This window comes from Myotis myotis, unplaced genomic scaffold, assembly GCF_014108235.1.
Source record: "Myotis myotis isolate mMyoMyo1 unplaced genomic scaffold, mMyoMyo1.p scaffold_m19_p_9, whole genome shotgun sequence".
In the NCBI taxonomy this organism is placed as follows: domain Eukaryota; kingdom Metazoa; phylum Chordata; class Mammalia; order Chiroptera; family Vespertilionidae; genus Myotis; species Myotis myotis.
The window spans coordinates 25,228,739-25,255,489 of record NW_023416401.1 but is presented as its reverse complement, the minus strand read 5'-3'; the positions used below and the strand labels follow the sequence as shown (position 1 = coordinate 25,255,489).

The 26,751-nt window shown below is 54.2% G+C and overlaps 2 protein-coding genes across 4 annotated transcripts; one reads left to right on the top strand and one right to left on the bottom strand.

Annotated features, from left to right (window-relative positions):
* Nucleotides 1–811: 811 nt before the first annotated feature.
* On the bottom strand, nt 812–10,182 carry RBPJL (recombination signal binding protein for immunoglobulin kappa J region like). The gene is made up of 13 exons (XM_036322682.1): nt 10,161–10,182; nt 9,699–9,815; nt 8,884–9,022; nt 6,939–7,064; nt 5,890–5,960; nt 5,598–5,713; nt 5,168–5,342; nt 3,213–3,350; nt 2,726–2,835; nt 2,293–2,445; nt 1,585–1,740; nt 1,341–1,444; nt 812–1,229 (listed from the first exon to the last, which is right to left on the bottom strand). Exons 1-13 carry the CDS (start codon nt 10,180–10,182, stop codon nt 944–946), a joined length of 1,713 nt encoding a protein of 570 aa, XP_036178575.1. The 3' UTR covers nt 812–943.
* Nucleotides 9,078–21,550, top strand: MATN4 (matrilin 4). Of its 3 annotated transcripts, none has more exons than XM_036322358.1 (9): nt 9,078–11,343; nt 12,091–12,660; nt 13,367–13,489; nt 15,828–15,950; nt 16,043–16,165; nt 17,974–18,387; nt 18,482–18,634; nt 21,005–21,112; nt 21,194–21,550. In XM_036322358.1, the coding sequence occupies exons 1-9, from the start codon at nt 11,265–11,267 to the stop codon at nt 21,250–21,252; spliced, it is 1,752 nt and encodes a 583-aa protein (XP_036178251.1). In that variant the 5' UTR covers nt 9,078–11,264; the 3' UTR covers nt 21,253–21,550. The 3 variants fall into 3 exon arrangements, with proteins under 3 accessions (XP_036178251.1, XP_036178254.1, XP_036178253.1); XM_036322361.1 differs by lacking the exon at nt 21,194–21,550 and adding an exon at nt 20,340–20,406 and having other exon boundaries at nt 21,005–21,109; XM_036322360.1 differs by lacking the exon at nt 21,194–21,550 and having other exon boundaries at nt 20,340–21,127.
* Nucleotides 21,551–26,751: the final 5,201 nt, after the last annotated feature.

Here is a 26,751-nt window from a genome sequence, read left to right as displayed (position 1 = left end):
TTGATCTCAGATGTGTCTGGAGTTGTCCTGGGAAAGTTTTATTGTGTCCTGTGTTCCCCTCTGTGTCTGGGGCGCATCTTTGCTTGGGGTGGGGGAGAGGTAATTCATTGCCAGAGTGGACAGGTGGCCCCCATGGCAGGCAGAGGGTCAGGGCTGCTGGCTTCTTCTCTAGAAAGGGCCCACAGGACAGGCTGTCTGCTCACGGCACTGTGTTTCCTCCTCTGTGTGTGTGTGTGGGGGGGGGGGGGAGTACACTGGGCACCCCTCTCCTTGTGCAGGTGGGTCATACAGATTAGAGTCTCACTTGGATTGGGGGGGCGGGGCTGCTAGCACAGCAGAGTAACCCCTGACCCTCAGGACCGCATCTTATTGGGCCTACAAGAGAAGTGCCTGTGTGGATAGTTAAGATGGCAAGACCTTCCCAGTGCCCCGGCACCTGCCCAACCACTAAAGATGTGAGCCAAAGAGGAAACTCAGGCAAGGGCACTGCGCCTGCCTCCAGCCATAGGGAGTACAAGGAAGGGCAGGTCTTTGTGTTCCAGGGTAGAACCCGGGGGTCCAGGTGGCACTTGACACTCCCGACAGATCTCATACTCTGATCAGGACCCGTGCTCCAGGGTCTGTAGGCCAGGCCTGGGCGTGAGAAACGATGTGAGACACAGAGAAAGTCAAAGATGGAGCGACAGGGCACACAGACAGACATCTATAAAGTTACTGAGGGAGAGACAGATTGATTTAGAGAGTGAAACGGAGACAAAGGCGGGAGAGCCACACTCTGAGTGCAGGCAAAGAGCATCTTCCTAGATGTCAAAGGAGGAGCCGGCTACTCGGGGAAGACCCGCAGGGCCGGTGTCAATGGCGAGAGCCTCTGCGGCTGCTGGGGCTGGGCCTTCCCTCGCATCCGGCAAATTGGGCCGAGGGCCGGGCGGGGCCGCCTGGGCGCCTAGGTCTGGATGAAGAGGTGGAAGTTGGTGCGCGTGAACTCGCGGTGAATGCTCTCCAGCAGCGCGTCGGCGTCGGCGTCGGCGTCGGTGGCGGGCGGGGGCGCGCCCGGCGGGACGGGCCGCGCGCTGTATTCGGGGGTGTAGGTGAAGGAGAAGGCGCTGGGGTAGAAGAGGCCGTCGGCGCGCACCAGGCTCACCGCCACCGTGATGGGTGTGCGCAGCCAGCGCCAGTCGCTGCCGAAGGCGGCCACCACGGGCACCACGCACACCAGGGACCGCGGGCTCCTGGGGCGGGGCGGGGGGGGGGGGGTAGGGCTGCGGTGACATCCGGGAGGGCTGATGACAAGCACCCTCCTCTCCCCTTCCCGGGGCCCAAGGAGGCTCCCCCGCTCATACCTGTACATGGTCTCGGCCTCCACGTCCCCGAACCACACCTTGAGCCCCGCGTGGAAGTTCTCACCGTGGAGCTCCAGCGTGGCCACGTCACCCCCGCCACTCAGCTGGGAGAGGGGGGACCGGGAGGTGTGGGGGAAGGGGTGGCCACAGGCCTGCTGCCCTCCCTCCCAGCGCCTCATCCGCCAGCGCAGGCAGCCCGCCAGAGTCCCCTTACCCGCCCTCCCCCCCCCCCCCCCCAATTCACCTCGAGGGTGCTGATGAGGGGCACCGGGGTGACCGGCTCCCGGGTGCACGCCAGGCTGGTGCTGAAGGAGAATTCCACCGACTCGGTGCCTATGATGGTCCAGCAAGAGCTGTCGTTGAGCAACGCCCTATTCGCCTCCTTGGGGCAGGGGGAGGCCTGAGCGGAGACGCGAGGGGAGGGGCGGGAGCTCTGGTTGGCGGGGCCTGGGCTTCCGCGTTCTGGGTTCCAGCCCCAGGCGCTGCGGTTTACCTGCCCTTGGAGCTTGGACAAGGGCCCTCAGTTCTCCCAGAGTTAAATAAGTTCGCTGGGTGAACTGCCTTCTGAAGGCCTATTTTGTTAGGATTCTAGAATTCTATGTTTAACGCTGCAATGCTGTGCCCTAACATTCTACAGCTCTATGACTTACAATCTTATGATTCGAATGGACTTTGCTCAATAATACTCAATACTCTTATTTGTTGTTTTTACTTACAGTCTACAATTTTATATTCCAACCATCTATGACTCTAATAGTCTTTGGGAAGGAGTACTGCTCAGTAATATTATTTTTTTTACACATTCTCTGATTCTGTCTCCATAGTCTCTGGCTCTGGCATTCCCTGGGAGGAAGTAGAGCTCATTATGACGATGGTGGTCTTACATGCTGTGTGTGGTTCTCTGAATTCTGACTTTCTAAGATGCTTGGTGCTGATAATCTCTACTCCTCACCTGGAACTGCACCACCTTCTCTGTGGCAAGACACAGGTAGGTGCCGCCGCCTCCAGGAGGGCCCCCAGGAAACTGGAGTGCACACTTGTGCAGCTGGGAGATGGGCTCGTCCACGTCGAGGAGTGCACACTGTTTGGCTACTTTGCGGATGATCTACAACAAAAAGGTGACAGGAAGTGTGACAGCCAGATGCTTGGGTGCCGGATGCCACCCTCCCAGCCAGCTTTCTGCTACTCCAATAGCCAAGTGGGCACTGGCGGACCCCCCCCCCCCCCCGCCCCATGCCAGCCCTTTGCCTCTATCCAGCCCCACAAAGCCCTGAGTATCCTGGGTGAGAACTGAATAGGTGTCTTTCTGCCCCAGGCCCTCACCCTCCAGCCCTGCCCACGTGGGTCGCCCTCTGCGTGGGTCTGGAGACTCTCCCTTCCCTTACCATTGGAGGTAGGGTGATGCCCGTGACAGTGCAGACCAGCTGCACCAGGGAGCCATAGCGGACATAGCCCTCTCGAGGTGGGAAGTCCCCCTGGGAGGACTGGTCATCAGCTGGGGGGTGAGGGGGGAAAGGGAGGAAGAGGAGGATCTCAGAGTGCCCCAAGCTTCTGCTCCAAGCCCTGCCCGTCTCGCCTCTGGCTCCACCTCATTCGCAGGCGGGTCTTGTGGGTATGGTTGGAGATTCTCCTCCTGGGGGGGTCATTGGTGGCCATCCTCGCCAGTGTCTGACCCCTGGGGCGGGCTGAGTGAGGGCCTGGGCTGGACACTGGAGTCAGGGGCTTGGGTCCTCACTGGGACCCCTGGCAAGTCTTTTTGTGTTTCAAAGCCTCAGTTCCAAGGGCGGAGCTTACCTTCCTTGAAGGGTTGTGGTGAAGATCAAAGAAGCGAATGAATGCAAGTGCCCAGCCCCTGCCCGCTGGTGTAATTACCCAGGTGGAGGGTGAAGGCAGCCCACTGGCGCGCACTGGCCACGAAGGCCCCGTCCTCCACGGAGAGGTAGCGCGTGGAGACCGTCTGGGAGCGCAGGCGGTTGAAGAGGGAGACCTTGGAGCCCGAGGATATGCACACTGAGAGGGGAGGTGGAATCAGTGCCCTGGCCTGGCTGGGTCCCTTGGACATGCCAGACACATCTGGTCTGTCCCCTGTGCCCATTTGACTCATATGCCCACCAGCCTAGACACAGTGGACATTCATATTTCACAGCTGCTTATCCAGTACCTGCCTTAGTCCTGCTTCTGCACTTGCGCCTGCTCCCTTTTGCTGCCTGGGCATCCTTCAGCTCAACACACAGTTACCAAGTACTCACTAGGTGTGGTGGGCACTGAGCTGGGTGCTGGGCCTCAAAGGGAGAACTAGATCTAGTCTTGCTCTGGAGGAGCTCACGGTCTCAGAGGGAAAACAGGGACATAAATGTAAAATTTCAGTCTGGCGTGTAAGGATGGGGTTAAGGAGGGCTTCCTGGAGGAGGGTATACTCTCAGCTGGGGAGCATGAAGTAGGTAGAAGTGCTTGGGGGGCTGCATAAGCAGAGGCCATGTGGTGTGAAACAGCAGTCCAATGTTTCCAGGGCTTAACATTGATCTCTTCCAGTCTCTCACATAGGAAGAGTCACAATTTGTTTTCTGATTAGATTTTGACCACCTGGGGAGAAAGCCTTGGGTCGTCTCCCTCTCTCCCCTCACAGCGCGAGGCATACTATAGGTGCCCAGTTTGCACTTAGCCCAAGTTCCCATCCACTGAATAATAGCTAAAGTTTGCTGTGGGTCAGGTACTGTTTTCAATGCTTTATAGGTATTAGTTCATTTGAACCTCTCAACAGCCCTCGGAGGTAGATGATATCTCTCCTGAAGAGAGCAACTTGCTGAAGGTCACTGGGCTAGCAAAGGGTAGAGCCAGGATGCAAAGCCAGGCCACCTGGCTCCAGAATCTGCCCTGCACCCATCACACTATAACACCGACTCCTCCCTGGCCCTTTCCTGATACCAAGGGTCAGCCAGAGCACTGCCTGGATCGGAGACCTCCTTCAGGGGTCTTAACAGACAGGAAGTGTGGTGTAGGAGTAAGAGCTGAGCTCCGGAGTCACATTGACACAAGCCCAAATCCTGGCTGGACCACTTCCTAGCTGCCAATCTTGGGCAAGACACCTGGAAGAGGATAGGCCCAAGTTTGTCTCAAATGAATGGATGAACGTTCCAAACCCCATTTTCCTCATCTACAACATGGGAACAGTGACAGTACCTCCCTCACAGGGACACAGTGAGCATCCAGTAGGCTGGTGCGTGGAATGTGTTCCAGGAAAGCTAACCCTCCCTCCCCGCTCCCATCGAGTGTAGTGGTGTCACTGTCATCCAGGCTCCCCCCCTTATAGTCTCAAATCCTCCAGCGCTTGGCTCCCAGGACAGCACTTGTCTCACACTGCCTCTTTGATCCTCTATGCATGCCCCTCTCCCTGCGAGACGCTGTGTTCCTCCAGACAGACACTTGCCCTTGTTTGATAGGGATCCAGCACCCAGCACAGAGCCAGGCATAGAGCAGCCCTGAGTAAATATTTTTTAACTGAATTTCCTTTGTCGTTTTATTGTCACTTTTAATCTGTCTCTAGTTCAGTATCTGCTGGCCGTTTGAAGGCCCCCCAACTACCCCGTCCCTAACTCGCACACTCAAGACGGGTGTCGGTCCCCTCTTCTCTCTGCCCTTGCTTCTCTAACTTATTCCCAGAGCTCAGCGGCACTGGGTCAGCTAGACCGCTCGGGTCAGACCCCGCCTCTTCCACTCTGACCCCACCCCTACAGTCCAGGTCTCCCCCCACCCTCCCAACCCCTCCCACCCATCAGATTTGAGGGCACCTCCCGGCCACGTCTACGATCCAGCCCCGCCCCGCTCACGGTCGGTGTTTTTCAGCGACTGCTTCTTCTGTGAGGGCTTCGAGATGACCTTGATGAGGCGGCTGTGGAAGGTGCCCAGCTCCCGGCCGCCTCGGAGCACTAGCCGCAGCACCAGCCGGAAGTGCTTCCTCTTGTCTGCGTCTGAGATGTACAGGGTCTTGGCGCAACCGAATTCCTAGGGGTTCAGGGCGTGGGGCCGGCTCATCCCAGCTGTCCGCCTCGGGTGAACCTTGCTCCCCCAGTTATCTGACGTCCGCCCCGTCGTGACGGAAGCGGCCTAGTCCAAGCTCTCGGTGCACCCTCCTTGCAGACCCTCGGTGTCCAGGACCCTCCCTACCTGTCGCGTGGCTTCTGCAGAGAAGATGAGCTCTCTTCCCCAAGGAAGAGGCGAGGGTGGGAGCAGGACTGGGACCCCCTCCCATGCACTCACCCTGGAGTCGGGCTGCTCCTCGAAATTTAACTTCTGCGTCTCGGCGGCGCTGCCGGATGCGCCGTCCAGTCCCATGTAACCGCAGACAGTGGGCCCCGGTTCCCCTGCTGGGTGGGCTAGAAAGGGACGCCCGAGGGCTCGGGAGGACTCCGGGTGAACTCAGGTGCCAGGCAAGCCTACTTTCCGCCGCCAGAGGGCGCGGCGAGACTGGGTCTGCGAATCGCCCGGCTCCCAATCCCTACTGCGTGGTCCCCTACCGAGGAAGGCGACCAGTCCTGGGGTCTGTCCTCACCTTGGCCCGGCACTGGCTTCACCCTCCAGCCAGGACCCGCGAGGTACACACAGGGCGGGGGGCAGAAGAACCTGCGGAGACATGTAAGCGTTGAGCTCCTGTATCATCTCCCCTGTTCTGTCTTGTAGGCATCTCAAAGGGAGCAGAAACCTGAAAGAATCCCCTTCCACCTTTCCCACCTCCCTCCCCAGGCTCCTCCAAGACTGTGAACCCCATGAACATCCGAGCCTTCTCCACTCCACCTTTAAAACATACCCAGGACCCACTGGCTTCTTGGCACCTCCACATCTTTATTTGTAAAACCATGAGCCAACCATGTCACTCATCTTCTTAAAACCCTCCAATGGTTTAGACTCAAAGTCCTCATATAACCTGGCCCCTGCTTACTTCTCCAACTTACTTCCTACATCCCCACCCCCTCTCAAACTGCAGCCACGGAACTTCTTTTGTACCTCAAACAGGCCGTGTTGGTACTGCCTCACGGTTTGTGCACTTTCTGTTTCTCCTCATTGGAACACGATTCCCCAGACTCTCTCCTGTCCGGCTCCATTTTCACATTCAAGTCTCAGATCAGACGTTAGCTTGGCCTTTCTAGCAAAAGCACCCTCCCTTCTGTTTCTATCACATTGCACTATCTATTCCCTTCCAGCTTTCGTCGGGATCTTGTTCATTGACTGCGGGGGCTTTATTGTCTGTCTCTTCGACACTAGAATGAAGATGTCATGAGAGCAGGGACTGTATTTGTCTTGTTTAGCTATATGCCCAGTGCCCAGCGGTGCCCAGAGAGCCAGGCACATGGCAAGCACTCAGTTACTAGTTGTTGAATGAAAGTATGAATGAATGGGTGAATGAGTGCATGAATGGAGACTGTAGATTCCCAGGGAGGTTCTGCTAAGACCAAAGTGGGGACTATTGGTGGCTGAAGGAAAAGGCCCATGATCAGCCAATAGCTGAGCCCCAGTCCTCCTCAGGTTCCAAAAGTGCTTAATAGGAGGTGCGCACAGGGCCAAATGCCAAAGTGACCTGGGAGGGGCGGATGAGGCACCTACCGCTTCTCATTTCCGTATGATTTCTGGGCCACCTTGGCGTGCAGGATCCGCACAGTCTGCTCGCACTGCAGCTGCAAGCACCGGCGTACGCCTTCCCTCAGGACAGTGGTGCGCTCTGGGGATGCCCTGGGAGGCCACAGCAGGGAGCAGCAAAGGGTGAGGTGGCATGGAGTTCGAAGCGCACATACGTTGAATGAAATAAAGTTCTAGTGGTGGCCACTCGTGGGCGCATGCAAGTTGTGAGCTAAATATTTGGGCTGTGCGGTTCTCAGTGAGCCCACCGGGACCACCCAGGCACCACTCTGCTGGGCTGGCTCCACGCCTGGAGCATTGCGGAGATGGCCCAGCAGCACAAAGACCCAACTTGTGTTGGCCTTGGGGTGGAGGCAGACTGTGTGAGGGCGCCTGGCTCTCCCTGCACCCTGAGGGGACCCACCCAGGGAAGTCTTGATGCCAGGGGACAGTAGCCTTTGCTGGACCCAGGGAGCAGAGTGCTCTCTTGCCTTCTGGCAGACACCTGCAAAGGCTGAAGGGCCCCAACCCGTGTTCCCAGTATCCTGGGATTGGGGGAGGAGAGCATTTCCATTTTTCCCTGGTCAGAATAACCCTCCCTCCTTCCTCCGCAGAGCAGAGGCCTGTTACTGTCTCAGTTGTACTTTCCTTGATTGCAGGGCCTCCATTGCCATGTGGAGGGGGCCAGGCTGAGCCTAGGGCCTGATGGCTTCTCAGCCTGCGAGTTCTAATGGGTGAGGGTGGGTGGAGGTGGATGAGGGTAGGTGAGGGTGGGTGAGGGTGGGTGAGGGTGGGTGGAGGTGGATGAGGGTGGGTGAAGGTGGATGAGGGTAGGTGAGGGTGGGTGAGAGTGAATGAGGGTGGGTGAGGGAGGGTGAGGGTGGATGAGTGTGGGTGAAGGTGTGTGAGGGTAGGTGAGGGTGGATGAGGGTGGGTGAGGGTGGGTGAGGGTAGGTGAGGGTGGATGAGGGTGGGTGAGGGTGGATGAGGGTGGGTGAAGGTGGATGAGGGTAGGTGAGGGTGGATGAGGGTGGGTGAGGGTGGATGAGGGTGGGTGGAGGTGGATGAGTGTGGGTGAAGGTGTGTGAGGGTAGGTGAGGGTGGATGAGGGTGGGTGAGGGTAGGTGAGGGTGGATGAGGGTGGATGAGGGTGGGTGAGGGTGGATGAGGGTGGATGAGGGTGGGTGAAGGTGGATGAGGGTGGATGAGGGTGGATGAGTGTGGGTGAAGGTGTGTGAGGGTAGGTGAGGGTGGATGAGGGTGGGTGAGGGTGGGTGAGGGTGGGTGAGGGTGGATGAGGGTGGGTGAGGGTGGATGAGGGTGGGTGAGGGTGGGTGGGTGAGGGTGGATGAAGGTGGGTGAGGGTGGGTGCGGGTGGGCGGGCCCAAGACTTAAGAAATTGCAGAGAACGTGTGACGGAGTCCGTGGTGGCAGAGATTTGAGGGACGACCAGTGAGGCCCGGCAGAGCCATGAACCAAGGCTGTTCGGAACCCTTTGCCCTCTTCGCAGGACCCGCGTCCAGGGCCTCTCCTCACCCCTGGAGGGGGCAGCGGAGGGCAGGAGCCGGCCGCGCCCTCGGAAGCGGGGCCAGGCAAATGGCGGCCCGGCCAAGCCCCGCTCCACCCTTGGGGCTCCCCCGGGGAAGTGGCTCGAGGCCTCCAACGCATCCCGCCTGCGGAGGGGCGGCCGCCCAGCCTCCCGCGGCACCGAATTCCGGCCCTGCGGGCCGCGTCGGCGGCTCCCTCGGGGGCTGGAGCCGGGGGCGCCGCTCAGGCCCCGCCCCGCCCTCGGAGCGAGGGGATCGCCCTGCCAGTGGGAGGGTCGCAGCCCGCGCTCCCCTCCCCACCCGCCGCCCGGGTTAAATGCGCCGCCGCCGGCGCCCGCGGCAGCTGCCTGGCTGTCCCCGCCTCGGGCACGCCGCCCGCGCCCTACCTGCTCCAGCTGCCCGCGAGGCCCCGCCCGTCGGCTCCGCTCTGCGGCCGCGCCTCCGAGTCGTCTCGCAGGTTCAGGTGAGTCAGAGGGCCTGGGGGTTCTGCGGGGAGCAGGCCACCAGCCCGACCAGGCGACCGCACTCAGCCGCGGCGGCACCCCTATTGTGCCCGCCCTTGACCCGCAGTGCCCTTCCCACCTCCGTGGGGCCCTTTCCAAGTTGAGTCCACACCAGCAAGTCCACCAAAAAGGGAGGGGACGTTTCCCCTACTCTCCTCCCCTCGGAACCTCCTGGAACCTCCTCAAGGTGCTCGCCCTTCAGCCAGCTCTTGAGGAATTATTCACAGCACTCCTCCCCCTGGGGCCCGCTCTCCCCACCCGAAAGGCATCTCCAAATCGTTCATTTTAACCCAGGACTGAGTCACCCCTCCAAGGAGCTCTGGGTTCTAGCTCAGCCTTGTCACCACGTTGCTGTGTGGCTTTGGGAGAGACACCAGTGTCTCTGGACCTAGTTCCTTCCTTTGTGGAAGGAGGGGGTTGGAAAGGTGATGAACTTGGCGGCAGCGCTGTTTTGATTTTCTAGGGCTCCTGGGCCACAGTAGGATGCCAGGTGAGGTGTTTGCTCACGCCAAGAGCAGGATAAGGGCGGCCTGAATCAAGACTGGGTTTAGAGCCTGGAGGCTTCTGAAAGTAGGAAAGGATGGGAGGTGGCAAAAGCCTCTTGTGCCTTTAAAACGCCCCTGCTCTGGGGGGTGGGGAGGCGGGATGCTGGCCTCAGCTGTGGCCCAAGCTAGAGAAAGCATTCCACGCTTTCCCACCTCCAGCAGCTGGCACATCTGGCTTAGTCACCCTCCGTGACGGTCTCTGCCAGACGGATTTTTGTTCCTCCACCGGCCTGAAGGCGGAGGCGGAGAGGATCCGGGACGGGAAGCCGCCTGGAGTGAGCGGCGGCACCGACCTTGCTCAGAATAGGCCCATTCACGGACTGGGGGAAGGGGCGGGGCTGCGGTTGGGTTAGGGGCGGCTGGCCCCCCTACCAAGAGACAGCAATACCGGGGCGCGGGAGAGGGTAGAGAGCAGAGGGAGTGAATGCAAAGAAAAGAGGTCCAGTGGCTCCTAGACACCAGGTTGCCAGGCAACTCAAAAGGAAGAAGGGGAACAAGGAGTCCCAGGTTCCTTTGCAGCTCCGCGGGCAGCCTTCTTGGGCCTCATTTTCCCCATCTGTACAATGGGAGTCTTTCTCGTGTTGCTCGAAGGGCCTCGGGAGGGTAAACGCTCACCTGCTGCCCCCACAGGGTCCATGGCCGCGTTCTGCTCCCTCACAGCCCTCCGGGTGCGCCCGTGCCGCCGCCCTCAGAACCCTGCGCGCGCCTGCTCCCCGGCCCTCATGCCGGATATAGCCTACCCCCGCCTTATCTCAAGGCCCCGGGCTCCCGGCCCGCTGTTTGCTCTGGGCAGGGGCACCTGCCGGGCAGATGTGGGCTTCCCACGGCCACCGAGCCAACGAAGCCAGGCCCGGGAGGCGCCCCCTGGCGGCTTCTCCTGAGAGCTGGAGGGGAGTCAGGCACTAAGCCTGGAGTTCAAGTGCGCGGTGGGTTTTGGCCACGCAGTGCCCGCCCCTTACTCTCTCAACCGGAGCGCTCAGCGCTCCCGGAGGCCTGCGGTGGCGCGGTGTGTGGCTGAGTGTGTGAGCGTGTGTGTGTGTGTGTGTGTGTGTGTGTGTGTGTGAGTGTGCGTGCGTGATTGTGCGTGTGAGCGCGCGTGTGTGTGAGCGAGATTGTGTGTGTGTGCGCGCGCGTGTGATTGTGTGTATGAGTGTGTGAGTGTGTGTGTGAGCGTGTGTGTGTGTGAGCGTGTGTGTGTGTGGTGTGTGTGTGAAGGACAGCCACACAGAGGCGCCTTGTACAGGGAGGGGAAGGGGACCCGCGGGGGGAATGGCTTCCTTCTGCAGAGGTTTTCCTCCCCGGGAAGCGAGGGCGTGGAACACGTCGCTACCAGTCCCCTGGGTGTAGGATTGTCTCCCGGCGCAGCCACTTTCTTGTGAGACTGGGTTCCGGCGCTCAAATTCTTTGAGCCTGTTTCCTAATCTGTACAATGGAACAGAAACAGCGTGTCTCAGAATTGTTGAGAGGGCTACATGCCACAATGCGTGAGAAGCGGTTAACATTGTGCCTGGCACAAGGAATTCAGCAATCTCACTGTAACGAAAATTAATTATTGTGAAAAGATACACGAAAGTAGAGAGATTAGTAAAATAAACCCAGGACCCTCCTACACCTCCAAGTGCCCCTCACCCAGAATGAGGGTTCTGCAGATACTATTGTTTTGCCATTTCCTTTCCTCCCTCCAGGCTCTGACACCCCGTTTCCTGTCCCCCAAGTGCCATGAGGGGCCTCCCATGCTCACCACTGCCCATATTGCTGCTCCTTCTCCAGCCCTGGGAAACCCAGCTCCAGTTCCAAGGTGAGCAGGGGCCCAGTCCTGACAGCGAGGGGAGAGGGACAGAAGCAGGTTTTCTGTCTGCAGCCAGCTAGGCCTGCTGGGAGAGAAAAGCCAGACTTTGGAGCGCCTCCCCCCCCCCCCCCCCCACACACACACACCGCAGGCTGGGTTTGAATTCACCCTTTCACCTCTCTGGGCCTCAGTCTCCTCATCTGCAGGATGCGGCTTAGAGATAACAAGATTGGGCTCATGCAGAATGCCCATTTGGTGTTAAATTTTTCAGAGCTAATTGAAAAAAATCAAGAGATTTCACATAAAAATCCGTATTTGGGACTTCCCTTTAAAAATCCGAAGATCTGCTAACACAGATCTGCATGGCTGCATGCAATTTTGGCTGCAGCTGCCCATTCTAGGAGGGATACGGGCTCTCTGGGTGCCCGCCATCCTACCCCACCGGCTCACTCATTTATGTTGCCCGCCTGGCTCCTACAGGCATTTGAGTTGCGACGTTCCCTCTCCCTCTCCCAAAGGGGTAATGCCTCCTCGAAATGGCCCTCAGAGCTGTCGGATAGAGGACTGGTGAAATCTCCCGGCCCAGGCCCTCACACATGCTGGGCGAGTGAAGGCATCTACCGTGCAGTTGCCAGGGTAGTTAAGTGTGGGCGCTGTTATGCAGGGAGGGTGCCATTCCGCCCTGGTTTTCCCTGGGGATCTCCTCGGAAAGGAGGCTTCGCTGACCTAGAAAAGTCCTTCCTGGTCTCCTCGCAGGTCCCAGGTGCCGCACTGGACCCCTGGACTTGGTGTTTGTGATTGACAGCTCGCGCAGCGTGCGCCCCTTCGAGTTCGAGACCATGCGGCAGTTCCTGGTGGGCCTCCTCCGCCGCTTGGACGTGGGGCCCAACGCCACGCGCGTCGGCGTGATCCAGTATTCGAGTCAAGTGCAGAGCGTCTTCCGGCTCGGAGCCTTCTCGCGCCGCGAGGACATGGAGCGCGCCATCCGCGCTTTGGTGCCCCTGGCGCAGGGCACCATGACGGGGCTGGCCATCCAATACGCCATGAATGTGGCCTTCAGCGTGGCCGAAGGCGCGCGCCCGCTGGAGGCGCGCGTGCCGCGAGTCGCTGTGATCGTGACCGACGGGCGGCCCCAGGATCGGGTGGCGGAGGTGGCGGCGCAGGCGCGCGCCCGCGGCATCGAGATCTATGCGGTGGGGGTGCAGCGCGCCGACGTGGGCTCCCTGCGCGCCATGGCCTCGCCCCCTCTGGACGAGCACGTCTTCCTGGTTGAGTCCTTCGACCTGATCCAGGAGTTTGGCCTGCAGTTCCAGGGCCGGCTGTGTGGTGAGTTGGGGAGCGCTGGAGCGAGGCTCAATGTGCCTCCATTCCCATTCCTGCCCCAGTGCCCCCCCCCCCTCCCAGGCGGGGCCCCGCCCACCAGAGAGCGGAGGCGCCCAAGGCCTCACGCAGCCGCGCAGCCACGCTGTGTCACAGGCCAGCTCTGGCCACTTTTGCTTCGGCTTCACCCACCAGGAGCAACGTTTGGCGCACTCTCCAAGTAGGATGAGCTGTGGTTTACCACAGGCTTCATGTCCAACTCCAACACCGCCCCTCAGCACTGGAAGCGCCGCCCCTCAAAGATGAGGGCCCAGTACCCACTCCAAAGAGTCATGTCTCGCCCACACAGGCATGGCCCCGCCTGCTCGCACCTTAGCTCCTCCTCCAAGCTGATAGAGCTGTTTGCGTCACACCTGGGTGACTCCGCCCACCTGGATTCAGCGCCTCTCCGCCTCTACCTGCATAGTCCTGCCCCAGCCCATTACACAGATAGCCCAGCCTCCCTCTTCTGAGCCTATTCACAGGGGCTGTGAACAGGCCCTGTTCTTTCCCGAAGCCTTCCTTCCCACTCAGATCGGCCCTTCTCGAGTGAATCATATCCCACCTAAGTCCAAACCTGATCATGGTTCCTGCCTTTGACCCCGCCCAGCTGTCTCCTGTTGGAGGGTTCTGCCCATCTGCCCCCTGCTGTTCTACTCTTGTGTGTCCTCAGGAAAGAACCTGTGTGCTGAGGGGGGACACGGCTGCCAGCACCAATGTGTCAGCTCCCCTGGCACCTTCTACTGCACCTGCAACCCCGGCTACCAGCTAGCTGCAGATCACAAGGGCTGTTTGGGTGAGAACTATTCCCGCCCTGCCATCCTGAGCCTTCCGAGCCCCCCCTGTCCCCCCCCCCCCCCCCCCCCATTGCCCCAGCATCAGCCCAATGCGTTTGGAAAGGTCTTTGAGTCTGTAGGCTGACGCTCTATCCACTGAGCCAAACCGGTCAGGGCTTGGAAAGGTCTTTGGAAGTAAAGTCTAGCTCCCTCGCTTTATAGTTCTGAGAAAGGGAAGGCATGCCTGGAGCCACACAAGTCCTTGATGTGACCACAGCTAGAAACCGTGACCCCGCAATTAAGTGTGCTTTTTGCATCCTCCCGTCTCCTGCCTGGCTCCAATACACCTCCCAAATGTGTTTGTGTCTTCTCACAGGCACGTCTTTACAGTTTCTGTAACTTAGACACTGTTGGAGTCTTCACTTATGGTCTCCATACACCACCTCCCCTGCCACGTACATGCTGTCATTCCTGCTTCTGCATCTCACCTGGGCTGCTCACCTGGGCTCTCTTCCTGCTCCTCCCTGCACCTGCAAATCTTTCAAGGCCGGGTTCTTTATTTTTGCCTCCGGAAAAGCCACGACACACAATGCCTTTGCTTGTACAATTGGGACTTTCTTTTTCATATGTATCTGTGTCCCTTCCTTTCATCTTAATGACAGATACCATGTGCTGAGTGCCAAGTTAATATCAGACATTGTGCTTGGAGCACTGCATACATTATCTCCCAACCTCACCACAACCTGGAAAATGAGGTCATGTGATCCCCATAATGTCCGCTGGGGGTTTCTTGTTTCTAGAACTTTAACAAAACTGGTTTGAAATCCCATGTGATGACCCATGAACATCCCAACCCCCCCCCCCCTGCCCCCCAGATCTCCGGGAATTCCCCAAGTGCTTACATTCTGTGGCCCCCTCTCACTCTGAGCTTCTGCAGAATTCAATCAGTTTTTGGATCCTCTCTCAATTTCTCAACCCCACACATGCTGTCCTTGTTCCATGTGCATAAATCAGCCTCTTCCTTGGTTCACACACTTGTGCACACAACAACATGTGTGTGTACTTGTAAGTGCGTGCATATGCCCATTTCACTAAAGATGGGGTGGACACAGGTGTGAATTACATCTCAGTAAAGCCAAACATACCAGTACACACACCAAAGGAAACATCCTTTTTCAAAAATCTTTATTGCTGAAAGTATTACAGATGTCCCCTGAAACATCCATTTTATAAATAATTGAATACTAAGCACCCTTGACCCTGAAAGCCCTTGGTCACCCACTGCAAGGGATTTTTTTACTGGCATTCTCAACCCACACAGCCACTCATCTTCACACCATTTGTCTTGTTCTTCTTCTTCCTCTCTCCACTTCCCCCTCTTTTCTAGAAACCCCAAATTCTCACTTTTTTTTTTATGCAGGATAACTCACCTCTCTCCAGCCCTTATTCCCCAGTGCAGCACCAGGCCATCTTTGCACATCTAAGCCATCAAGATACGCAGCAGGGCAATAGCTCACCTTCCCCAGAAGGAAATTGTAAATAGCAATGGCTCTCTTCCATTGTTTCCTCATTTTGCAGGTGGGGAAATGGAGGCTCAGATGGGTGAAGTGGCAGGATCTAGTCCTCCTGCATTAGTCAGTGAGCATCTTCAGGGCAGGGGCCCTGTCTTCCACAGCTGTGGATTCTCGGTCTTAATCCTGGCTTAGTAAGGCACACTCCGGGATGCATCTGGGTCTTGAGCTGGTAGGGCCACCTGGCCCAGAGCAAGGAGGCCTGTGCATATAGGAATCACAGATGCCTGGTTACCACCCCAGGTTAATTAAATCAGGATAGTTGGGAATTGCAGTACAGGCATCAGAGAAGTAGGGAAAAGGATAGAGAGATAGAAACATCAGTGATGAGAGAGAATCATTGATCAGCTGCCTCCTGCACATCCCACACTGGAAATCAAGCCTGCAACCTGGGCATGTGCCCTGACCGTGAATCGACCTCCTGGTTCATAGGGTGACACTCAGCCACTGAGCCGTGCCAGCTGGTTGGGGCGTGGGTATTTTTTAAAAGCTGTGCTGTCATGGCTGAGAAGTGCAGCCCCCAAAGTATATGCCAGCCTCCCCTCTTCCTCAGCCATTGACCTGTGCACTGAAGAAACGCATGGCTGTGAGCACCACTGTGTCAGTTCCCCAGGTTCCTATTTCTGTTGACTCAGAGCTGGCTTTGTACTCCAGCAGGACCAGAGGAGCTGCAGGGTTGAGCGACACCCCCCCTGCCCGCCCCCCTCACACACATTAGTACCCTGGATTGAGGTCTCTAATGGCTCCAATCAGAAGCGATATCTTACTGCCTTTCCCTTCCCACCAGTCATTGATCACTGCAGCTTTGGGAACCACAGCTGCCAGCATGAGTGTGTTAGCACCCTTGGTGGGCCAAGGTGCCGCTGCAGAGAAGGCCACGAGTTGCTACCTGATGGGAGGAGCTGTCATGGTGAGGAGGGGTCTCCTGCCATGTGCAGAGGGGCAAAGGGTCTTAGCTAGTGGAATCCACCCTGACTTAACCCGACCTGTCTCTCCTTTCAGCTCGGGACCTTTGCAATGGCATAGACCATGGGTGTGAGTTCCAGTGTGTGAGTGACGGCCTCACCTACCGCTGCCTGTGCCCTGATGGACGGCAACTCCAGGCAGATGGCAAGAGCTGCAACCGTGAGTTATGGGTGGGAGGGGACACTGTCTGTCCCTGCCCCACTGCTCATGTTCTGAGCACCCTTGACTTTGGTGTGGGTGTGGTGTGAATGTGTGAGTGTAGGTGGTGGTGATGGCATTGGAGGGTGTGCCCTGCCCTGCCTCTATCTCTTTCTCTTCAATTCTTTACCCTGTTGCCATTTTTTTTAATTGATTTTAGAGAGAGTGATAGAAACATCAATGATGAGAGAGAATTATTGATTGGCTGCCTCCTGCATGCCCTGTACTAGGGATCGAGCCCACAACCCAGGCATGTGCCCTGACTAGGAATGGAATGGTGACCTCCTGGTACATTGATCGACCCTCAAGCACTGAGCAACACTGGCCAGCCAAGATTAATTTTTTAAAAATACATACATGGGTGGGCAAAAGTAAGATTACACTTGTGAGTACGTGAAACACAAAGTTTATTTTTGTATTATTGTTTGTTGATTATTTATTATTTTCCATACAAACAACTATAACCTACTTTTGCCCACTCCTGTATTTGATCACATTCTTCCCTCGCTCAAAAGCCATCTGTGGCTCACCAGTGCCTACAGAATAAAGATCAAATGCCTTACCCTTGAATTTTTCAAATGGGGAGTACAACCACATTCGTGGATAATGAAATCAAATTAGGGAGTTACAACCAATATTAACATGAAAGAAAGAAAAAATAGAGTTTACAGCATGTAGAAAGAATAAATATTTCATGAAACGTAATTTTAATTGAGCATATGTAGTACATCATGATGTATTATTATGGTTGTTGTTGTTTTTACTGTGGGTTGTGGTCACATTTTTGAAACGACTGCCTTAGCTCATCACAGTCTAGCTTCAGCCAACCCCATAAGCCTGTCTCCTACCACATTTGAACACTTTAGCCAGACTGGCCTGTCTATCCCCAAATATGTCAAGAACTTCCATGCCTGGGCATATTCTGCCCCCGCCATCTAGAATGTCCCTCCATGCCTTGGAGAAGTCCCACTCTTCTTTGAAGACCAAGTCAACTGTCACCACCTCCATGCAGCCTTCCTCACCAAGTCCAGGAAGAGTGAATTATTCTTACCTCAGGCTCTCTGCTGTAACATAGGGCACGTCTGACTGCTCTGCTCTGTCCTAATTTCCTTATGGACCAGGATTATGTTACATTTATTGTTGAAATACCTTCAGGACTAGCAAAGTCCCTGGCTCAGAACAGGGGAGTCAACATTACAGAGTGCTTAGGAGCATGGGTTTGGGGCCAGACAGACCTAGTTTCAAACCCTGGCTATGGAATCCAGAGCAAAACACTTTATACTTCAGAACCTGGAGTTACAGAAAATGGGGATAATCCCCAAGGTTATTGGGAAGATTGAGAAACAACATATAAAGCTCCTAGCCCAGTGCCTGACACACAGTAAGCATCGTCATGTATGATGTCAAATAATAATGTTTTTGTTTTTATTTTGTATTGTTAATACTGGTAAAGTGTTTAGGATTCTGTCTGGTACATAGCAGATGATCAATAAAGACTAACGATTGTAGTTGTGGGTATTATTATTATTATTGTTATTGTTAAGATGCTTTCAGCATATTGCCTGGTTTGTTGTGCTCAGCGCTCAATAAATGGCAAAGGTTGTAATGATGCTGATAATAATAATAACAATACATCATGCCAGTGCCTGGCCCCGGAAGGCCTTCACACATGGTGTCTGTTATAGAATGAATGAGTGACGAGCTGGGTAGATGGCTGCTGCCAGCCAAGATTCTGCTCCTCCATCCAAGACCTTCTCCTCACTGCCTAGGGTGCCGGGAGGGCCACGTGGATCTGGTTCTGCTGGTCGATGGCTCCAAGAGCGTGCGCCCTCAGAACTTCGAGCTGGTGAAGCGTTTTGTGAACCAGATCGTGGACTTCCTGGACGTGTCCCCCGAGGGCACGCGCGTGGGGATGGTGCAGTTCTCCAGCCGAGTGCGCACAGAGTTCCCTCTGGGCCGCTATGGCACCACGGCCGAGGTGAAGCAGGCGGTCCTGGCTGTGGAGTACATGGAGCGCGGTACCATGACTGGGCTGGCGCTGCGCCACATGGTGGAACACAGCTTCTCCGAGGCCCAGGGCGCACGGCCCCGCGTCCTCAATGTACCTCGCGTGGGCCTGGTCTTCACCGATGGCCGCTCCCAGGATGACATCTCAGTGTGGGCTGCGCGCGCCAAGGAGGAAGGTGGGCTTGGCGCGAGGCGCGCTGGCGTGGGGTTGGGTTGGACGCGGGGAGGTGACTTTCCTGAGGTGTAGGGCGCCCCCTGTACCCTCCGTAGGCATCGTCATGTACGCCGTGGGCGTGGGCAAGGCGGTGGAGGAGGAGCTGCGCCAGATCGCCTCCGAGCCCGCAGAGCTGCACGTGTCCTACTCCCCTGACTTCAGCACCATGACGCACCTGCTGGAGAACCTCAAAGGCAGCATCTGCCCGGGTGAGCACGTCTGGCTCGGCCCCTCCCCTTCTCTCTTTGCCTAACCTCTGATATCTCCCCTTACTGTTCACCCCCATCCCCTCCTAGAGTTACAGCCAGGGCGTGGGCCTCACTAGACAGAGCCTTGTTACTCGAAGTGTGGCCCGGGACCAGCAGCAGGGCCCTCGCTGGGTAGCTTGTTAGAACAGCATTTCCAACTCTCTCCAGGCCACATGAATTAGATTTTGCACTTGAACCAAATACGTTTGTATGTATGTTAAAGTTTAAGAAGCACTAGACTAGGCTAGACCTGTCCCCCAAACTAGTGGGTGTTCAGAATGATTGGGGCAAATTTCTCAGAGGAATGCCAACCAGCGTTTCTATAGTTCATTAACTTGGAATTCAATTGTACAGACTTGGCAAAGTGGCAGGATGGAGTGTTTCAAGTACACAAAGCTATGTATTTTCGTTTGAACAATGTAGCCCATAAATGCAATCTGTACTTCATGGTGTTCAGCTGAAAAAATGCTGTGAAGGAGGAGAAGAGAGCTGTTGAACCTTGTGAACTGTACTTTAGAGGCTATACAGGGGATTTTGGGGGTAGCTTTTACCATAGAGTCTTTAGACTCTAACCCAGGCCTAAGATGTGACTCTTCTTTCAGATTTCCAGGCCCTACCTCCAGAGCGAGGTTCAGGAGAGCTAGGCTGGGCCTAGGGAATCTCTCTTTCTCTCTCTCTCTCTCTTTCTCTCTCTCTCTCTCTCTCTCCCTCTCTCTCTCTCACACAGAACTGCATGGGTCCACTTATATGTGGATAAAATGTATGCCTGTAAGTAGACTCGCTCAGTTCAAATCCATGTTGTTCATAGGTCAACGAATCCGCATATGCAGAGGGCTGACTTAAGTGATCTGCAGATTTTCAGCTATGCAGTGGGTCAGAGTTTCTAATCCTTGCTTTGTTCAAGGGTCAGCTGTATATACATACATATAGGTGGATACATATGTATATGTGTGTATGTGTATGTATATGCATATACACATGCACACATACACCCCCAGGCTAATTCTAATAATTAGCCAGCACATTGGGGAGGCACCGGATAGCTGCTCCTTCAGGGCCCTTCCTGTCCTGGCTCTCATGTCCCACACAGTGTAACATTGGATAAGACACTTAATCCCCACCCATTCCTCAACTTCCCTTCTGTAACAGGGGAGGGTGCTGGCTACCCAAGGTTGCCTCCAGCTCTAGAATCCTAAGAGAAATCTGGGATCTGGAGTTGAGGCCCTTCACCACTTGGCTGTATGACTTTGGGCAGATCCTCCCCACCCCACCTGGATTTCCTCATCTGCAAAGTTAGGAGTCTTTGTGGGACAGTCACCAAGGCCATTAATGGATGACATACAGCAGTTTGCTAAGGATGCATACAAGACTAAGAAGTAACCTTTAAAATCATAACAGCAATTCTTTATTGGAGGCCCAGGCATTGTGCTGTCATTAAAAATGCCACATGTTTACAGAATGTCAATGAATCCAAGGTACCATCCTTTGTCAAATTCACCATTATTTTCTATGTAGCTAAGAAAAATGGGGGCCAAATTTAATTATAAGGCACTTATTGCGTCAGACTCACCTAGAGGTTCAGTTAAAACACAGATTGCTGGGCTCCAACTGCAGTGTTTCTGATCCAGGTAGAGCCTGATAATTTGCATTTCTAATAACTTCCCAGATGATGCTGATGCTTCCTGTCCCGGGACACTTGGAGAACCGCTGGTCTAGTTGAAATACTCTGTCAGGTATTTACTGTGTCAGGCAGTGCTCTGGATCTGCGCTCCCAATAAGGTAGCCACCAGGGACATGTGCCCACTTAATTTAAATTAATTACAATTAAAGTAAAAAATTAGTTCTGTAGTCACACAAAGCCATATTTCAGGTGTTAAATAGCCACACGTGGCTTGTGGCCACCACACAGGACAGGGCAGATATGGAACATGTCATCACTGCATAAAGTTTCACTTGGAGAGTGCGGCTGTGAACTCTTGCCACTATTTTATTTTAACAAGATCTCCGGGTGATTCTGAGCATCGAGTTTTGAGAAACACTCTTCTAAGGTGTGTATACACACACACAAATGATAGAATCCTCAGTACCAGCCAATGAATAGATTTCCTCGTATCCTTTTTTACAGATGGGGAAACGAGGCTTAGAAAGGTTGAGTGAGGTTTCCAATATCTCACAGCTACTAGTATGTAGCTGGACTCATCCCAGGTCTGTTTGAACCCAAGGCCCATACACTCAACCACAGGCTGGGTGGAGGCAGAGCACAGGGCCTTGGCCAGGGACCCCTGGTCCTGCAGATTCTCATTCCCCTGACTCTCTGTCCCTGGCTGGCAGAGGAGGGCATCAGCGCCGGGACAGAGCTTCGGAGTCCCTGTGAGTGCGAAAGCCTCGTGGAGTTCCAGGGCCGCACGCTGGGGGCGCTCGAGAGTCTCACTCAGAACCATATCCTTTGAGTTGGGGGCGCCGGCTGGAGTGAAGGCGACGGGACCCCCTCGATCCCCGCCGGTTTCCTTAACCGCTCACTCGCCCAGCTGACGGCGCGCCTGGAGGATCTGGAGAACCAGCTGGCCACCCATATGTGAGGCCCGCGGTGGCCCGGACCGGGCAGGGGTGAGGCCCCAAGGACAATGCCCCCTCTTGAGCCATCGGGGCGCCAGGGCGGGACTGAGCCTGAGCCCCTTGGGCTCGGACTGTCGGGGACCAGGGGCTGGCGGGTTCCCAGCGCTGAGCTGGCCTCGCCCGGATCACAAGCCTGACTGCGGAGGCCGGGGACGCGTGCTGGGTCCGCACGCTCTGCCGCTTGCTTCTCTGCTCTCAGTTCTTTGTTGGATTTCTTTTTTTGTTTGCTTGTTTTCTTTTTCTTAAAAAAAAAATCTGGTTTCCTCGGGGTCGGTTTGTGGGTCTTGCTACGCCGCCAGGGGGAGGGGAGGCCAGACGGAGCGCGCTCCTGCGGCGCCCGAGTGGCGTCTCCTCCGAGAAAGGCGCATTGTGCGGGGGTCGGGCTGGGGGGCAGGGGCCTGGGCACCGCTTCCCCCTCCTTGTTTATTCAGCCAGAACAGACGGCTCCTTCTGCCGGCTGCGGGAAGGGAGGGGCCTCCAGGGGAACCCCTGGGGTCTGCGCAAGTCTGCGCCCCCTCCATTCCGCAGCGGGTCAAACGCTTCGCTCTCTGGCCATACCTATCTCGTGGTGCCCCCAAACCTGACGGAAAAGCTGTTGGAACTGGGCGGGGAGTTGGCGAGGAAGCAGGAGGCAGTAACTGAGCCCCTAAATGGACGGGGTGGGGGCGGAGAGGTGAGTTTCGCCTGGATTTCATCTCCCTCCTGCATTAGGTAGGAAGAAGAGAGGGTATCAGCCAGGACCTCGGCGCAGAGCAGGCCTCAGCCTGCCCAGCCTGTGCCCCACACTCTCTGCCTCTGCTCCTTAAACAAACAAACAAACAAACAAACAAACCACAAAAACAACAACCCTAAAACCAGCCCTCTGTGGTACAGAGCACAGACCAGTACCATTTTCCAAGTGCATGTAAGAAAATGCAAAGATTAAAATGCTTCCAGTCCTAGAGTGATTGTCGCAAATTACTCTTTGTTCCCATGTCTGTCAATGGGGATTGAAATTGTTACCCCCAAGAGTGATGGTGAGAACTGAGGAAATATTCTAAGGCATCTGGCATTGTGCCTGGCACAATGAATGCCTCTCAATCAATGGTAGCTATTAATTATTCTTATAATGTCAGCTAACGCGCTTAGTCCTGAGCACTATTCTAAGTGATTTGCAGGTACTGGCATTTTATCCTCACAAAAACCTTGTGAGGTAGGAATTATTGCCTTTATCACCCCCATTTTGCAGACCTTCCAGCCAAGCCTTACCCTGTGGCTGGAATTTCGGTAGGATTTCCAGCCAAAGAGGATTTCACAGGTGAATGAAGCATGAACGTGTGTGGTTAGGAGTGACTGGAGTATGTGGGGACGGAATAATTGATGACTGAGATCTTACATGGACTTGAGGGGCTAAAGTGCTAAACCACAGCGCCTGACTTATGACTTTATCTGCCCCAAACCTTTATTTTACAGTTGGGGAACCAGGCCTAGAGGGCAGAGTTGCCTGCTCAAGATCACGCAGTGAGAGAAACCCACTTGGGTCAGGCAGCAGCCTAGGGGGGTCTGATTGGATTGAGGACGCCAACTGATGGGGTGGCCAGGAGCGCAAAGCTCCCTCCTTTGGCGATGGCTAGGACCGCCTTCTCTGGGGTTTTTCTCATCTGCTCTTTTGTCCTGCAATTTCTTCAATAGCCATTGGATGGCGCCTGAAGCTCTGATTTGGAGTTGAGTCCCAAATCAGACACTTGGCATCTGGCACTTGGACTAAGCTTAGAGCCAGGCCAGCCCTTCTTCTTCTTCTTCTTTTTTTTTTTTAAAATATATTTTATTGATTTTTTTTAAAATATATATTTTATTGATTTTTTACAGAGAGGAAGGGAGAGAGAGATAGAGAGTTAGAAACATCGATGAGAGAGAAACATCGATCAGCTGCCTCCTGCACTTCTCCTACTGGGGATATGCCCGCAACCCAGGTACATGCCCCTGACCGGAATCGAACCTGGGACCCTTCAGTCCGCAGGCCGACGCTCTATCCACTGAGCCAAATCGGTTTTGGCTATTTTATTGATTTTTTACAGAGAGGAAGGGAGAGGGATAGATAGAAACATTGATGAGAGAGAAACATCAATCAGCTGCCTCCTGGACACCCCCTACTGGGGATGTGCCCACAACCAAGGTTCATGCCTTTGACCAGAATCGAACCTGGGACCCTTCAGTCTGCAGACCAACGCTCTATCCACTGAGCCAAACAGGTCAGGGCCAAGCCAGCCCTTCTCCATAAAGCCTTCTTCCCGGTTCAGACCCCTCCCCGACTCTGGCCCACCCACCACCCCAGGCTGGAGGCTGCTTCTGTTCCGTAGGTATTGAGCACACACTCCTGGATTTGCAGACCAACCCCACTGCTTACCAGCTCTGTATCCTGTTGACAGGCGCTGGCTTCCTTCCCCATCTCCCACCCCCCCCCCCCGCCCCCTCATTTCTCATTTCCCTTTCCTCTTATCCCCTTTGCCTTTTGGTTAGGAAAGAATGTCCCACACGTGGGCAGCTAGCCCTTACTTCTTTGTTTACACCCCTTCTACGTCAAAGGATAGCAGCCTTACAAAGAACTCATCAGTTCATTAACCCAAAAACAGAAAGAACCCAAGTAACAGAAGGGGGAAGGGAGGCAGGGAGGAGAGTGGCAGTGCCAAGAAAGCTTAGGTCAAGAGAAGGCACAGAGCCACTGGGCCTCCTGGGGGCCAAAGGCTGATAACACTGGGCACAGAGCACTTACATTTTGGGGGACTCTTTTTTTAAATTGATTTCAGAAAGGAAGAGAGATAGATAGAGCGAGATAGAAACATCAATGACGAGAGAGAATCATTGATTGGCTGCCTCCTGCATGCCCCCCACTGGGGATCGAGCCCACAACCTGGGCATGTGCCCTTGACCAGAATCGATCCCTGGACCCTCTAGTCCTCAGGCCCATGCTCTATCCACTGAGCCGAACTGGCTAGGGCTTGGGGGACTCTTGAGCCCAGATCTCCTAGAAGGAAGATCAGCGCTCAGCCCTCTTGGTTCCCTGGAGATGTGAATATTTAAAAGGCCATTATCCTCGATAGGTTGGAGCTAGTTTCTTCTACTTGGTAACGTGTTAGGCATGGTCCCAGATGGGAAAACCAAGGCAGGAAGGGCCTGCAACCTCAGCCAGTCCCCGACTCCCTTTCTGAATTACAGCTTTCTCTATGTTCTCTGGCTTCCCGTTTCTCCCTGATTTTTGGCCTTTTATCTTTCTATTCTAGCTCACAGCCCTTCTCAGTTTCTCCAAGAGTTATCGACTGTTCTGGTTCTTTGGACTCAAGATAATGAGAAAGGGAGAGAAGCAAACCATCAGTTAGGAAACACCTACAGCGTGCCAGGGATTATGCTGTCCCTCGCACCTGCGCTGTCTTGTTTAAACCCCTCAGCCTATGGAAGGAAAAAGTGAATCTCAAAGAGGCCAGTTGCCCATGGCCACAGAGCTTCCAAGCTAGGATTTGAACCCAAGTGTCCCTGATCCTAGGTATGCCCCTTTCATACTTATCCTTCAGTTCAACAGGGACAAGTTTGGACTTTTTCAAAGAAACTTTTATTAGGAAACTTAAGGGGCAGACAAAAGCAAAGCACAAAGTATGGAAGAGATGAGGGGCAGAGTGATGGTTCTTACGAGAAGTGCCCATGAATCTTGGTATAATAGCTAAATTGTTATAATCTATTAATTTACTTTTAAATCAATACAGAGAAAATAGTATTATTGTGAGTGGAAGGGAGTTCCAGGCATATGAGAACATTTTGATTAAGGATCTCTTGAAAGAACAGCCGAAAAGCTCAAAGACTAAGTACAAATAGCCTAATCCCCCAAATAACTTTGAAATAAGGATTTTAAGCCCCTGGAGAGAATAAAAAGAATAATATTCATTAAAAGAGAAGAGGAGGATATAAAGTAAAAATTGGAAGATATGAAACAAGAAGAGATGGATGTGGAAAAAGATGAGGGTGTGACATACATATAGCTCAAGTTCTGGATAGAGGAAAAGAAAGTCAGAAGAGATATTCAAAGACGTAATGGAGAGGATTTTCCAGAACTGAAGAGCGATGTGAGTGTTCAGGTCAAAAGCACACATCCCATGTGGAGCAAAATGAGTAAATTAACATCTATGCAACAAGATGCTTAGCTTTGCTTGTAAGTTCGTGGCACTGACTGGAAGCAAATAGACCAGAGGCTGACTAAAGTTACGGGTTGTACTGGCAGGGAAAGTCCAACATTGGCCAACTAGGGGTTGCTTATTCCCAAGGCAATCCTCAGGTTGTTGCACCAACAGTGATGGGAGAGAAGCATAATGATGGGGTTGGTCCATGGCCTTGTTCTTTCCTAATGTGATTAAGGCCTGGAAGTATGCAGATGTTCCAAGCCCCAAACTACTGTGAGAAGAGGCCAGCACTAATGACTATTGGTGCTGCCGGGGTGTGTATGGGAAGACACACATTCCCACTGTGAGGAGGCTGACCTCATGCAATCACTTAGGACCACAGCCTTTGGTGCCCTGGGCCATGGGTAAGAGATCACCTGCCTTTTCACCCTGAAGGGGGAGGCTCTGCCTGGCATTTCTATCTCTACTTTTGCGCAAGGAGCTGTGATGCAAGACTTCAAATTAAGACTCCTTATCCTGTGTTGCCTTGATATCTGGTAAGATCCAGGGAGACCTGGATTGTCCTGACCTAAGTTCCTTTCCTCACTCTGCCCCCGCTGATAAAGTCTATAATGATGTAATGAAGTTGCCAAGAGCTTGTATTACATGTAAGGGTGATAAATGCAAGTGCAGATTATGAAAAATGTTGCTATTATAAATATCATGTTGTAAAATAGTCAACCGCTCTTAATAAAATTTTGAACAAAAAATAACTTCCCTGCATTGGCCTATGGACTGAAAGGTCAAGGGTTCAATTCCCTGGCAAGGGGCACGTTGCTTCGGTTGCAGGCTCAATTCTTAGCCTGTAGGGTCCTGTGCGGGAGGCAACCAATGGATGTGTCTCTCAAGTCAATGTTTCTCTCTCTCTCTCTCTCTTTCTCTCTCTCCTCTCTCCCTTCCATTCTCTCTAGAAATCAATGAAAAAACAACAACTTTAATCTTGAGGATTAAAAAAAAGCCCTTGAATTTATGTCATAGTTGCATTCCTGAAAAAACAAAACAAAACAGCCACACACCTAGTGGTTATAACTGGGGAAAGAATATTTTCTGTATGTACATAAGATGAGCTCAGTGCGAGGCTCAGGTAAACAGCTTTCATCTTCCAAATATCAAGACATTTAAAAACATTTAAAAATTAAAGTGAGAGTCATATAACACATTTAACTTTTAACTGCTTTGAAGTGTACAATTCAGAGGCATTTAGTACATTCACAGTGCTGTGGAACCGTCATTTCTATCTAGTTTTGAGACAGTTTCATCCCCACAAACAGAAAC

Excerpts from the sequence above, each read along its gene's own strand:
- RBPJL (XM_036322682.1), bottom strand. The coding sequence starts at position 10,182 with ATGGACCCTGTGGGGGCAGCAG. Across the intron at positions 7,065-8,883 it reads CTCGCGGGCAGCTGGAGCAG|GGCATCCCCAGAGCGCACCA; the intron begins GTAGGGCGCGGG and ends GTGGCCTCCCAG. Across the intron at positions 2,446-2,725 it reads GCATCACCCTACCTCCAATG|ATCATCCGCAAAGTAGCCAA; the intron begins GTAAGGGAAGGG and ends TTTTTGTTGTAG.
- MATN4 (XM_036322358.1), top strand. The coding sequence starts at position 11,265 with ATGAGGGGCCTCCCATGCTCACCACTGCCCATATTGCTGCTCCTTCTC. Across the intron at positions 15,951-16,042 it reads TGATGGGAGGAGCTGTCATG|CTCGGGACCTTTGCAATGGC; the intron begins GTGAGGAGGGGT and ends CTCTCCTTTCAG. Across the intron at positions 18,388-18,481 it reads TGCGCGCGCCAAGGAGGAAG|GCATCGTCATGTACGCCGTG; the intron begins GTGGGCTTGGCG and ends TACCCTCCGTAG.